Here is a 13,408-nt window from a genome sequence, read left to right on the forward strand (position 1 = left end):
ATGTCCCCCTCTGCCCACATCTACCCCTCTTGTATTCTCTACCAGGTGTAGGAACCCATGGAATTTGGGCTAAGAAGCACATTCCCAAGGAAAAGAAGCCTCCCTGAATGAGAGGGTTGGACTGATTCCCTTCCAGATCTAAATGTATGAGCTTATATTGATATTGGAATGAAGTTCCAGATATCCCATGCTATTTCCAGTGTGTATACTCTCTGGCCCTTGGTTTTATCATCTATAAAATTCTCTACCTCAAAGTTGTTTGGAGGAATGCTTTGTAAAGGAATGGAAGCTATTTTTATTATTGTTATTATTATTAGAAGGACTCATTTACTTGGCAAAAAGAGACAACCACTATTCAAGAGAGAAGAAAGACAAAGAAAGGAAATGTGTGATGGATGTGAGGAGACACAGGGGAGGATAGAGTGAATGGAAAAGGGGATCCTCACAAAGACCCTGCTTGTCTCACTTCTGCCCAATCAAATATCATGTCAGATACTTCATAAATGTTATTTGAAGTTAATGCTAGTGCAATGTGATAGATAAGATCAATGCCATAGCTGGTGACAGAGGTATTAATGAAAGTAGCCAGGGAAGATGAAGCCCTGAAAAAGATCTATGCCATGAAATAGTAAGACAGAGAAAGCACAGCCAGAGTATACTCAGAAATAAAGTGCGTCATTCAGATCTGATGTGGAATAGCCAAAGATGAAATGGAATACACACAGAAGAAAAGGAACACCCAATGCTCAAATAAGAGTGTAAGGGAAAAGGATTTAGAACCAAAAAGCATTTTAGAGAGTCTAGTCCAGACTTCTCACTATACAGAAGAGACACTTGAGACCTGGGGAAATTGAATGGCTTGCCCATGGACATATAAATATCAAGTATAATTGGGATTCAAACCTAGGTGCTTTGATGAGTATTGTTTTTATTATATCATAAGTCCTAGTCAATTTAGAAGGAATGGGAAGATGCTGGGGTCCTGGGAGTGGATGATGGAGGGTGACATTAAGCCAGGTGGAAAAGAGCAGCCATACATAGATGATGGAGTATACTTTGAATGTGAGAAGAAGTTGAAGCTGGTAGACTAGCATTACTGTCAATACTGTAAAAAGAGTGGGGTGTGATGGGATATGAAGATAGAAGAAGACACAGCCAGTACTTTACACCACACACAAATATTACTTTCCTATGTTCTTGCCCCAAGGCTTCCACAAACAGCCCCGGGGAGATTCTAGCAACAACATGTCCACTTGTTGTCTCTCCAATTAGCCAGTAAGCTCCTTGAGGACAAAGGGGCTGTTTCTGCCTTTCTTTGTGAGTGCATAATAAAAGTTGCTTGACTGAATGACTCCACAGACTATTTGGGGAAGTCATAAAATAGGAATGAGATTGGTGTGTCTTGGATCACATTACTAAGAAAGAGTGTCTTTAGAATGATGGCAGGGGAGGATCCAGTTGAAGCCAGACCATCTTGTAGCTCAAGCATGTGTAGTGTTTTATCCCCGGATTCTCTGAGCCAGTGGTAACTGTCAGGAAGTTCTTCCTTGTATCAAGCTAGAGTATCTTTCTGTATCTTTCTGACATTATTCTTTCTTCTACTCCTTAGGGATAACTTCTTCCATACAAAGTCAGCTACCATCTTCTCGAGTCTTCTCATCCCCAGGATAAACACTGCAAGCATGGTACACACTTTCTGGTGGTTCATGACACAAGTCATTATTTAGCAAGAAAGGATCTGTGGGAGTCCTACTAATAACTGAGACAGGGCCAAGAAACCAAGATGGAACCTGGGCAGTCCCTAGAACTTGTCCATGGAAGTAAAACAGCATAGTGCTAGAGACGATGGATTCACGTTTGGCAGGACATGATACAGCAGAAAAGGCCAGAGAGAGTAGCAGATGAAGGGTTCAGAAGCTTAGAACTATCCTCTCCTGTGATTTTCTGGACCTGAGGCAGCTTGAAAGGGGAAGAAATGAATTCTTCCAAGTTCACTCTTAGGTTTGTTGAATGAATGAATGATTGACTGAATGGATGAATGAATGGTTTGTTTGAGTTAGCTATCAAAATCAAGCAAGGAATTAACACGTGGCATAGTGGATCTGGCCTGCTGTAATAATCTTCTAACTCTCAACAATCATCTCTGCTTTTTCCAGTTCATTCTATACATTAGGGGTTCTTAATATTTTGTTTAATTTTTTGATGATTATTTCCTTTGAAATCCTATGTAGCACAGCAATAACAAGATTATATGATGGACATGGCTCTCTTCAACAATGAGATCATTCAGAACAGCTCCAATGATCTTGTGATGATGAAAGTCTTTTGCACCCACAGAGAGAACTGTGGGAACCGAATGTGGTTCACAACATAGCATTTTCACTCTTTTTGTTGTTGTTTGCTTGTATTTTATTTTCTTTCTCATTTTTTTCCAGTCTGGTTTGATTTTTCTTGTGCAGCAAAATAATTGTATAAATACATATGCATATATTGGATTTAACATATATTTCTACCATGTTTAACATAAAAAAACCCTATGTAGGTTTTATTATAAATTTTGAAACATTATTCTAAAAAGAGCATTCTATGCTTCACAAGACTGCCAGAGGGGATCATGATTTTTTTTTTAAAAGCTTATGAACATACACTCTAAAATGATGTCCAAATTAATCCTTCTAAAACATCGATCTAATGATGTCAGAACTTTGTTCAAGAATATTCAATGGTTCCCCATTGCCTGTAGATTAAAATACCATCTCTTGATCCTAGTATTCAAGTGTCATTTTAGATGATCTTCTTCCTAATTCTTTGTTCAAGTAGAATGGAATAACAATTTTTCCTTGATTCTGTCTCCTTTTCTCTCCACCATATATTTGCAACAGGCCTTCCTCCCTACACATGCCTTCCTCATTTACAGAGGCAGAGAAGTATAATGGAAAAACTCCTGACTGCAGTTATAGAATTCCTCCTCTGATGCTTAATATCTATGTAACTATTGTTCAGTCATTTTCAGTAATGTCCCTTGGCAGAGATATTGGAGTGGTTCCTCCTCCAGCTCACTTTACAGCTGGGAAAACTGAGGCAAATAGGGTCAAGTAACTTGCCCAGAGTCACACAGCTAGTTCTAGAGTCAGAGTTTCCTCTTCTGTCAAATGAAAGGTATGGATTTGATCTCTGAGCTTCCTTTAAGTCTTCAATCTATGGCCCATCTCTTTGAATCTTTATCTTCCTTCAAAAACCAACTCGCATATATATGTGTGTGTGTGTATACATATATGTATATATATTTGATTTATATATAAGGATTCATATATATGCAAATATTATGTGTGTGTGTGTGTGTGTGTGTGTGTTGTGTGTGTGTGTTACATCCCTGTGAACTCTGGACTACAGGGATTTGGGTTTTCATTTTTCCAGTGTCTTGCAAACACCAGGAACTTAATAAATGCATTGAATTGAATTTACTGAAATCCAACAATTATAATTTCAGTCCTCATCCAGATTAAGGTCCCTCTTTAACAATTCCACTTAGCAAGGCTACAGCAAACCCTCCTCACTTCAGAAACATTGAGTTTAACAGTTTCTTTCCCCCAAGGTAAGGGAAGGCCTAGGGTAACTGGAGAGTAGGCCTTGGGCAACTGTTAGGAGGGATCCTGGGAAGGAGAAAAGGGTAAGAAGACAGAAAGGTGGAACTATCACTGCCCTGTGGTCTCCCCTCCAAAGACTGCACAGTCACAGAAATTGTCAGTCACAGAATCTCGATTCAAAGAAGTTTGCTAGCTTCCTGGATGGAGAGGGAGGCCTCAAACTAGCCCAGGCAGACAGCTGACTCAGATTGTCCAAATGGTTTTTATGGAAAGAGGCTGGAAGTTGTTGGTTCTTCTGTTCTGTTGGCCTAAGTGATGGAGAGGGTGGCTCAGCAATACCATCTCTGGAAGCAGCTGCCCAGGAGCCTCAATCAAGTCATGATTAAACTAAGACAATGTCACTCATTTTTGAGTGGATCTGTAATGGCTTTAGTCATCTGCAGTTTTTAGGACTACTCAAAAAAATCCAGAAAAATTGTGCTCTTGGGTTTAGACAAAACAGGTAGAAAAATCTTTTGCACCTGCTCAGATGACAAATTGGGCCAACATGTCTCAGTACTACGTCCAACCTCTGATGAGCTGATGATTACAGGTCTGATTTTTTTTCAGCCTTTGATCTTGGTGGACATGGGCACACAAATCAGTTTTGGAAGGCAAAAAAACCATCAGCAAATAATGGGATTGTTTTTCTGGTGAACTGGGTAGATCATCGTCACCTCATGGAATCCACTGCACTAATTGAACTCACTGCATTAATGACAGATGAAGCAATATTTAGTGTGTCAATTCTTATTGTGGCTAATAAGATGGATTGATCCAATGCAATCAGTCAACCAGTCAATAAGCACTTGTTAAGTATCTACAATGGAGCAGGCACTGTATTACGTGAGGAAAGATTTCTGACATATTTGAGTTTTATAGACAGATCACAGGAAAGGGAAAGGTGCCACATATGCAATATGGTCAAGAGGTAAAGATCTGCCAAAACTTTCTACTGGCTTTCTCAGGATATTGCCTGATATTTAAACAGTGTTTTATTCCTTTGTTAAAAATAAAAAAAAGAGGTTTCATAGCTCCCCTAGGTTACTTTTTTTAGTGATGAATTCCTTGGAGGGGTGAAGAAGTTTGTGCTGATGTCTAACTGAATTTCATCTTGTTATAATATAAATTTGTTTCTTCTTGCTTAGTTCTCAGTGGAAATAAAGGATAACTTGCTTGGGGCCTCCACATACCCATTTTTTTTGGCAAAAACCAAGATTATTGCTGTGTCCCCCTACCAGTAAATACTGCCAAATACATTATTTCACTTGTGAACATCCCTTTAATTATTAATCTTATTTCTTATTGAGCAGAGTGTCACTTACTATAACTATCAGGCATTTACATGAAGAGTCCAAAAATTGCTGGCTGGGAAAGAAATCTTCCCCTGCAGCAATGTTCATAATATCTCCAGCTAGTAGTGGTCTCTCTTTCTCTCCTCAAGTCTGTCAGTATTTTGTCTGGTCCTTTCTTTTGCACTCATCTGATTCCTTTGTGTACCAAGAGCATTTATGTAGATATCCTTTCCCTCCTTATATTCTAGGCTCTTTAAGAACATGACCTGGGTCAAAGAGATCTTTGTATTGGAACATTAAGCATAACACTCCACATAGAACAAGCATTTAGGAAATGTTTGTAGAATTAAATTGAATTAACTCTATCATCTTATCTATTTTCATTTTCTTAGAGTTAGAAGGCATCTCAGAGATCCAATCCAATCTTTGTCCCAAATAATAACAACAACAAAATCAGTAATAATAATAATAATTAGCATTTGTCTAGTATCTTAAGGTTTACAAACTGTTTTATACAGTTTGAGATGTTATTCTCCTAACATCTCAAGTATATTGTTTCTTTATATAGAATATCTCATTTGATCCTCATAGCACCTCTGTAAGACAGGACTAAGGTTAAGTGATTTGTCACAGTCCAAGAGGTTCTTTATCACCTATAATGTTTCTATATGATCTTGGATAAACCCTTAACCTAACTCTGCTCATCTGTAAAATAAGGACGCTTGATTAAATCAAAGCTTCATAAACTTAAACTTAAATTGCATATTAAGTCATGTAACTGAATGTGGAAGTCATGAAATTATGATTTATTATTAGTAAATGTTTGATTTGTATACCTATTTTATATACCCATATATTTGGCTTTGCATAAAAATTTCTCAAGTGAAAAGAGGTCACAAGTGGAAACAATTTAAGAAGGCCTAGATTAGATGATCTTTCAGGTCCCTTCTGTTTTTAAAGATAGTTCTATTGATACACAATTCAATTGTGGAACAGTTCTGTTAGAAAATCCTGTCCCAAAAAAAGTCTTTGTTCAACTCTCTGGATCAATACAGAAAGAATCTGCTCTTTTTTCTACATGACAGCCCTCCCAGATATTTGAAAACATGGATCATAGCCTGCCCTATCCACCAAGTCTTCTGTCCAGTTCCCTGATTGAATTTTCATATGACACAGTCTTCAGACCCCTCACCATCCTAATCAACCTTCTTTGGAAATGCCTTGATTTGTCAATGTTCCCTTAAAATATACTATGGAAAGTTTTCTGACTAGAGCAGAGAATAAAGAGATGATTACCTTCCATAATCTGGACATAAGACCTCTTTCAGTCACTCATACTTTTGGTTCATATTAAGCTAACAGTTAATGGAAAAATGCCAGTTTTATAGACTAAGAGAACTAAAAGTTTCCTTGTCATTCAGTTCCTCATTCCACAAAGGAAAATTCCTCCCTGGACTGGCCAAGGAGCCCATAATAACTAATAACATTTATTTATATAGCTTTTGAAGTTTGCAAAGCACATTACATGTGCAGTCACATCTGATTCCCACAACAATCCTGTGGGGTGGGTTCTATCACTGACTCTATTTAATAGATGAGGAACCTGAAGGAGATTTAGAGACTTGCAAACTTAGGTTTTACTGACTTCAAGTAGCACTCACAGCAGCCAGCTGCCTCTTTAGAGCATGGCTTATTATAGTTACTTATATCTGTGTCATGCTTCTGGACTGTAAGCTTCATGGGAGCAGGAATAATACCTGATACAGACTTTGGATCTTGCTCAGGGCTGAGAAGAGTGTTCTGTGTACAACTATTTAATAAATTTTTGGGGAAGGAAGAGAGGGAAGAGAAGTAGAGAAGAGACAGAGAGACAGAAGAGAGAGAGAGAGACAGAAAAGGAGGGAGGGAGAGAGAGACAAAAAGGATGAAGGAGGGAGGGAGGGAGAGAGGGAGAAATGGAGGGAATGGAGGCAGGAAGGGACATACAGAGAGAGACAGACAGACAGACAGATAAAAACTGATTCAGAGACATAGAGATAGAGATATATAGAGAAAGACAGAGAGAACCCTTGTTTTTTTGCTCTTGGATCAGCACTACCAAAGAAACTATCTGAAGAGATGTTACCCTTGACAGTCAAGGTGGCAGTGGTCTTCTGGTCCTTGAAGACACAGGAATACTCTCCGCTGTCCTGAGGCTCCAGGTCCCGGACGATCAGCTCGAGAGTGGCTCCCTCCTGCCGCAGATGATATTTGCTGCTCGACTGGATCACCTCGCTCCCCTTGTGCCACTCCACGGGGGCAGCCACCGCAGAGAGGACACAGCGCAGAGTGGTAGCTCCTCCCTCAGATACTTCTATGGCTTTCAGCCCCTCTTTGAAGTGGATGGGTGCAGCTGAGGTGGAGGAAAGGGGAGAGAAGGGGGACATCAGAACCCAGAAAGAACAGCTCCTAGCTCCTAGCTGTTTTGTCCAAATAGTCGCCGTCCCCCAAACGTGCCCTGTGTTTTCTCACTACCAGTGCTTTGCTGACAACATTCTTCTCATTTGGAAATACTCCCCTTTGTTACTTCATGTCCATCCCTTAGGCCCCCAAGAAAGGCTGCACAGGGCAGGGTCCCTTAAACTTTTCCCACTCACGATCCCTTTTTGTGAGAGAAATTTTCACACAACTTCGGGAGTATAGGTATAGAAAATAGGTAAACAAATCAAATCTTTCCTGATAATAAATCATAATTTCTTGACCCTCACATTCAGTCATTCCCATAAAAGGTGGTTGATCTCCCAACACTAAACTGAATTTAAGAATCCCAGTGGAAAAAAACAATGTTTTTACATTGTTTTACATCATCTTTATTATATGACATGCAGAACTATGCTTTTTTCTTTAATGTCAAATCCACAATTACTTTCTTATGAATATTCCTTAATAAACTTACTGTAATTTTTTTTAAAGAAAAGGGAAAAAGAAATAAAAGCAGTTCTAGTTTAAGAGACTGGGCATTATAATACCCTTCCCTCAGGAAAATGTCATTTTAGCTTTAGCCAGCTGGATCCCTGAAAGATATGCTGAACCTGCTTAGCCTAGAATAAAACTCTGGGCATCCCTAGGAGAATATCCAGTCCTTTGGGGGAAAATCCGAGGAAAGGGAGTCCCAGTCCTATGCCCAGGTTTCTAAAGAATAAGTTTGGAGATGCAGAAGTAGAGCTAGCATAATTTCTGCAAAACCCTGAAAGTTTACAGAAGTTTCCAAGTTGGATGGTTGGAAAAAACAAAACTTACTTAAGCCATAGCCTGTCAATTACAGAGAAAGAAATAATCGTGGGGAACAACCATGGGAGTCTCAAGAGCTCAATCAGACCACTCCCCGCTGGCCCTTCAAATCCCACTTCCCCTTGACAAGTTGCAGAATCAGCCAGGCAGCAACTAGGGCCAACTCCTGGGTCTCTAAAGACTGACAGATTCCATAACAATGTGTCAGACGATGATGTTGAATTCAAAGACCCACAGAGCTAATTAAAGTGGGAAAGTTAAAAAAAAAAAATCTGTCACCTGCAATGATAAAAACACTGGCTCTAACTTTTATAGAATGAATAGAAAAATGCCAAATTTTTTTGTTTCTTTACAGCATTTGTGAAAGAAAGCTAATTGATTCTAGCAAAGCAGACATGACTACATTAAATTATATCTAAGAATCCTAGTGGAAAAAAGCACACATCTACAGAGTTTTACATCATCTTTATTATATGGAAGAACCATGCCTTTTTCTTTAATGCCAAAACAACAGTTGTTACTTTCTTATGAATATTCCTTAATAAATCTATTTTAATTTTTTTAAAGAAAAGGAAAAAAGAAATGTGGGTCCCTGTTTCTCTGGGTTGATCCCCCAACACTAAATTGAAGCTAAGAATCCTAGTGGAAAAAAGCAAACATTTACAATATTTTACATCATCTTTATTATATGACATGCAGAACCATGCCTTTTTCTTTAATGCCAAATCCACAGTAGTTACTTTCTTGTGAATATACCTTAATATACTTTTTTTTTTTAAAGAAAAGGGGAAAAGAAATAAAAGCAGTTCCTGTTTGCCTGGATCGATTCCCTAATACTAAATTATGAATCCTAGTGGAAAAAAGCATACACTTACAATGTTTTACATCATCTTTATTACATGGCATGCAGAACCATGCCTTTTTCTTTAATGACAAATCAATAGTTGTTACTTTCTTATAAACATCCCTTAATAAACCTATTTAAATTTTTAAAAGAAAAGTGAAAAAAATAAAAAAGGTCTTTGTTTCCCTGGGTTGATCCCCCAGCAAGGGGTCTAAGATCTCTGTCCAGCTGAGCTTCCCCCCCCCAACCAGCAAATCCCCCTTCACATCATCAAGTTATAGCCAAGGTAGGGACAAGAACATTGGAAGGGAACTCAGAAGAAAACAGGTCCTAGTTTGATGCTGCCAGTACTTTGTTTGGGTAGGTAATATTCCCTCTCTGAGCTAATTTCCTCATCTGCCAGATGAAGAGGTCTAATTAGATAATGTCTAAAATGCCTTCCAGCTACAATGGTGTGTAAATCTATAAGACATAGCTGAGATCAAGCTTGGGGCAGAGGATGCAGATTATGAATCTGGCTCACAATGAAGGGTAAGAAAAAGCAGGGGAAAATATAGTAAAAAAATATTGTGGGATATAGGATCAAGATATATTCAAAAGTACTGAGTGAAGTGGTAGTATGAAGGAGAAATATGAAGTAGATTTGGGAGAGCATAATGTTTCATTTTGACATGAAACAATTAAGTCAGACATTCATCACAGGTTACAAAGACTTGCCATTTATTACATGAAATAGCTCATGAGCTTAACCAATTATGACTGAACAAAGCAGAATCATGATGATTACACTTCTAGGGAGGATGACTTAAAATCTCAGGGGAGAGGAAGAGTGAAAACTGAGTCTAGGGAACAAGTGGAGGAAACAAGGAGTTTGGTTGTCTAAAGATATGCTAATCAAGACAATCTCAGAGGCTGGAGACTTAACAATGGAGGCCAGATGAGCTGATTAAGAGTTTCAGCTTCACATAATTCCGTATTAACAGGACAATTTGGGGAAACTGACCTTCTTTTCATGTGACTGATAATAGGAACTGGATGAGCTCGTTTTAGCAATTCTTGACAAGGGGACAGAATAACCTGGTTCAAAGTTCACCTCACAGAAGATGCAATCTAATTAAAACCCTGAAATTCCATGAAAGGGAAAGGGAAAGAAAGCAACAAAAGTATTAAAAGACTCTCTTTATTCAAAGATGATTGCCCACCCCCAGAAACATTGAGTGGTTGCAAAGAAGATGGAAGCCCGTGCTTTGGAAAACATACTCATTTAGGGGACTAGAGAAAAAGGAGCTGGAAGGGAGACCAAGAAGAATGTTCTCGGAGGTAGGATGAGACAGAAAAGAACAAAGCTATGGAAGGAGAGAGTATGTAGAAACAAGGGGCGATTCACAGAGGCAAGTGCAACAGTGTGTTCAGAGGGAATAACAGAAAAAGGGCTGCTGCACTGAGAAATTGGGAAATTGTTGATGATGTTAGGAGTACCTCAGTAGAGGGGTAGAGCCAGAGTGCGGGGAGGTTGAGAAGAGAATTTGCAAGTCTTTGCAAGATGAAACATCCATTCCCATCTCTAACTGTTACAGATTCAGAGAGTTTAAAGTGACTTGCCAGGATCTCATGAGTAGCACAAGATGGAAGTAGGATTTGACCCCAAATCTTCTGACTCCAAATAAATGATTAAATGGAGAGGCTGAATATAGAAGTTGAATGTGGAAGGGAAATAATGATAATAAGGAGGGTAATTTAGCTTTAAAATTTGCAAAATGCTATAAATACAAGGTGTCTCAAAAATATTACAGTAAAATTTAGCTAGCTTTTGGGATACCCTAGCTATCATCTCATTTGATCTTCACACATAATCCTGAGAGGTAAGTGATATCATTATACCATTTTATAAATGAGAAAACTGAAGCTGAGAGCAGTTGAGTTTTACTCATCTGGGGTTATGATGTGAACTTTGAGTTTACTCTCTTCCCTTGTTAGGAAGAAGTCCACTTGGTTATTATCCGGCATATCCAAGTCCAGACTATCCTGTTTGCATGGAATGATTTGTAAGGATGGACTCTTTATTAGCTTTTCTCCCTGTAATCTCTAATGCCACGTCCATTCCCATCTGGCTCCTCCTTGATCTCTTCCTCTAAGTTACCAGATTCTTCCCTGGTACTTCCCCTCCTTCCTTAAGTTGTATTTCCCCTATATAAGATGTGCTCATGAAGAAGATCTTTGCTAAGTCCTTTTCAGGACTAAGTCTACTATGAGCCCCCCCCCCCCCTCTCTCTCTCTCTCTCTCTCTCTCTCTCTCTCTCTCTCTCTCTGTCTCTCTCTGTCTCTGTCTATCTGTCTGTCTGTCTGTCTCTGTCTCTTTGTCTCTCTCTCTCTGTCTCTGTCTGTCTGTCTGTCTGTCTCTCTCGCTGTCTCTGTCTCTCTGTCTTTCTCTCCATTATAGTGTCTTCCCTTTACTGGCACCGTTCTCCTTACTCTAGCTAACTCTGGTTAGATTATTAAAGTCCTCTATGAATTAAATCTGCCAATCAATGGCATACTCCCATCTCATGGCATATTCTTTTAATGATTCTTCCAAACTCCATTCCTTGGTAACCCTATTGCTCTCCCAACTTTATTTCACATTTGCTATTCCTGGTGCCTATTTTACTCTTCATTTTGTCTGCAATCTCTTCTCCTAAATAAATATCCCTTTTGGCAGAGACTGGCTATTGTGAATTTGTCACATGTTTACTTCAAACAAGGAATGATGCTCTGACTTCATCATTTACACAGCAAAAGATAAGTTTATAATTTGGGGGAAGAGGGACAGGATAGAGCTCCTGCTCTGAAGTCAGGAGGACCTCAGACACTTGACACTTTACTAGTTATGTAGCCCTGGGCAAGTCACTTAACTCCAATTTCCTTGTAAAACCCTTTTAAAAAAACTACAAAAATAACTTGAAGAAGGTAACAGGCTCAGAAGTAGGTTTTTTGGAGCTAGGAGAGAACTGACTCTGTTTATAGGCAAGGAGGTACCAAAGAGGAAAGAATTAAGGGATAACAGATGGAGTGAAATCATGGGTTCAAGGACCTGAGAGCTCTATGGAATTGTACAGATCCTCCAGTTCAACCTTCTCACTTCATAGAAACTGAAGTGTACAAAGGTTAAGTGACATAACTTTTATGTACAAGTTCATAAAAGAATTAATAGCAGGGCTGGGATTCAAATTCAGGTCTTTAGATTTTAAACATCATGTTTCTCTCCATTATAACTTCATCCATGTCACTGATTAAAAGCACTCAGATAACTGAGCCTATTATCTATAAATGACTGGAGTCTTTGCACCAGAGAAAAAATGATTATCTTCTGAAGGCTTGATGAATGGGACAGATCAGTTTACAGGTCTCCCCAGTGCCCTGTTAGCCCCAGACTTCATGGGAAGCTCACCTTGAATCCTGATGATGGAACTGGTCCGGGCCTTGCCAAATTCACACACGTAGCGCCCGCCATCTTGTTCTCTGACACTGGTGATAACCAGTCGAGCTTCACAACCTTCGCGACTGATCTGGCACTTGGCTGAGGGCCGCAGGGCCTTCCCATCCTTGGTCCAGCGCACTGGGTTGTCTGGGATTGTGGTCTCACAGCACAGGGTCACAGTCTCCCCTGCGATAACTGTAGCATCAGTAAGCTCCCGGGAAAATTCAAAGGGTTTCTCTGTCAAGACAAGGAAGGAAACATCTTATAATAACTGGATCACATCTGGCCTATGATCTTCAGGGAGGCTGTGGAATTACAGAGATAGAATTAATCCTATCTTGATCCCTATACCAGACCACAGACCTTAAGAGCTTTGACCCAGCTTATAAATTTAATTCTGGAGACACACTGAACACTGTCTATATATCTTGAAAAGGTTATTATTGTTTCTCAGTTGTTTCAGCTGACCCCATTTGGGTTTTTTTTTTTTTTGGCAAAGAAACTGGAGTGGATATCCTTTTCCTTGGGCAGAGCAAGTCCTTAGTTGGGGGACGGGAGTGGTCCAGAGAACTTCCCAGTTGGCTCTCTTGCACTATTCAGGTCAAATTAGATTAAGATAAACACTTAAGGACCTTGTAGAACTGACCAAAAGTCATCTCAACATATTTCCCCTTTGGTGGGACTAGGGAGGAAAGCCATTTGTGAATATTGTAACACCTCAGGCAATACATCATCTTTGGAGAAGAAAGTGCTCCACAAAAGGGAATCCTCCAGATAACTGATGATTATTTCTAAGTGCGCAAATTATTTTTAATCATTGGATTGGAAATCTTTTCTAGAAGTGTCATCTTCTTTACCTTAAACAGAGCAGAGGGCATAATTTGCTGTCATCATAATTACTATTCTAACTTAAACT

The 13,408-nt window shown here is 39.2% G+C and overlaps 1 protein-coding gene across 12 annotated transcripts in view; it reads right to left on the reverse strand.

Moving 5' to 3' along the window:
- The window catches only part of OBSCN (obscurin, cytoskeletal calmodulin and titin-interacting RhoGEF), a 324,327-nt gene that overhangs the window by 188,750 nt on the left and 122,169 nt on the right, over window positions 1-13,408 (reverse strand). For all 12 annotated transcript variants that reach the window (XM_031960192.1, XM_031960208.1, XM_031960173.1 and 9 more), the window contains 2 exons: window positions 12,463-12,729; window positions 7,047-7,313 (listed from right to left, as the gene is read on the reverse strand). In XM_031960192.1, coding sequence (XP_031816052.1) covers window positions 7,047-7,313; window positions 12,463-12,729 — 534 coding nt within the window. The remainder of the gene's footprint in view (window positions 1-7,046; window positions 7,314-12,462; window positions 12,730-13,408) is intronic.

This window comes from Sarcophilus harrisii, chromosome 1, assembly GCF_902635505.1.
Source record: "Sarcophilus harrisii chromosome 1, mSarHar1.11, whole genome shotgun sequence".
Taxonomy (NCBI): domain Eukaryota; kingdom Metazoa; phylum Chordata; class Mammalia; order Dasyuromorphia; family Dasyuridae; genus Sarcophilus; species Sarcophilus harrisii.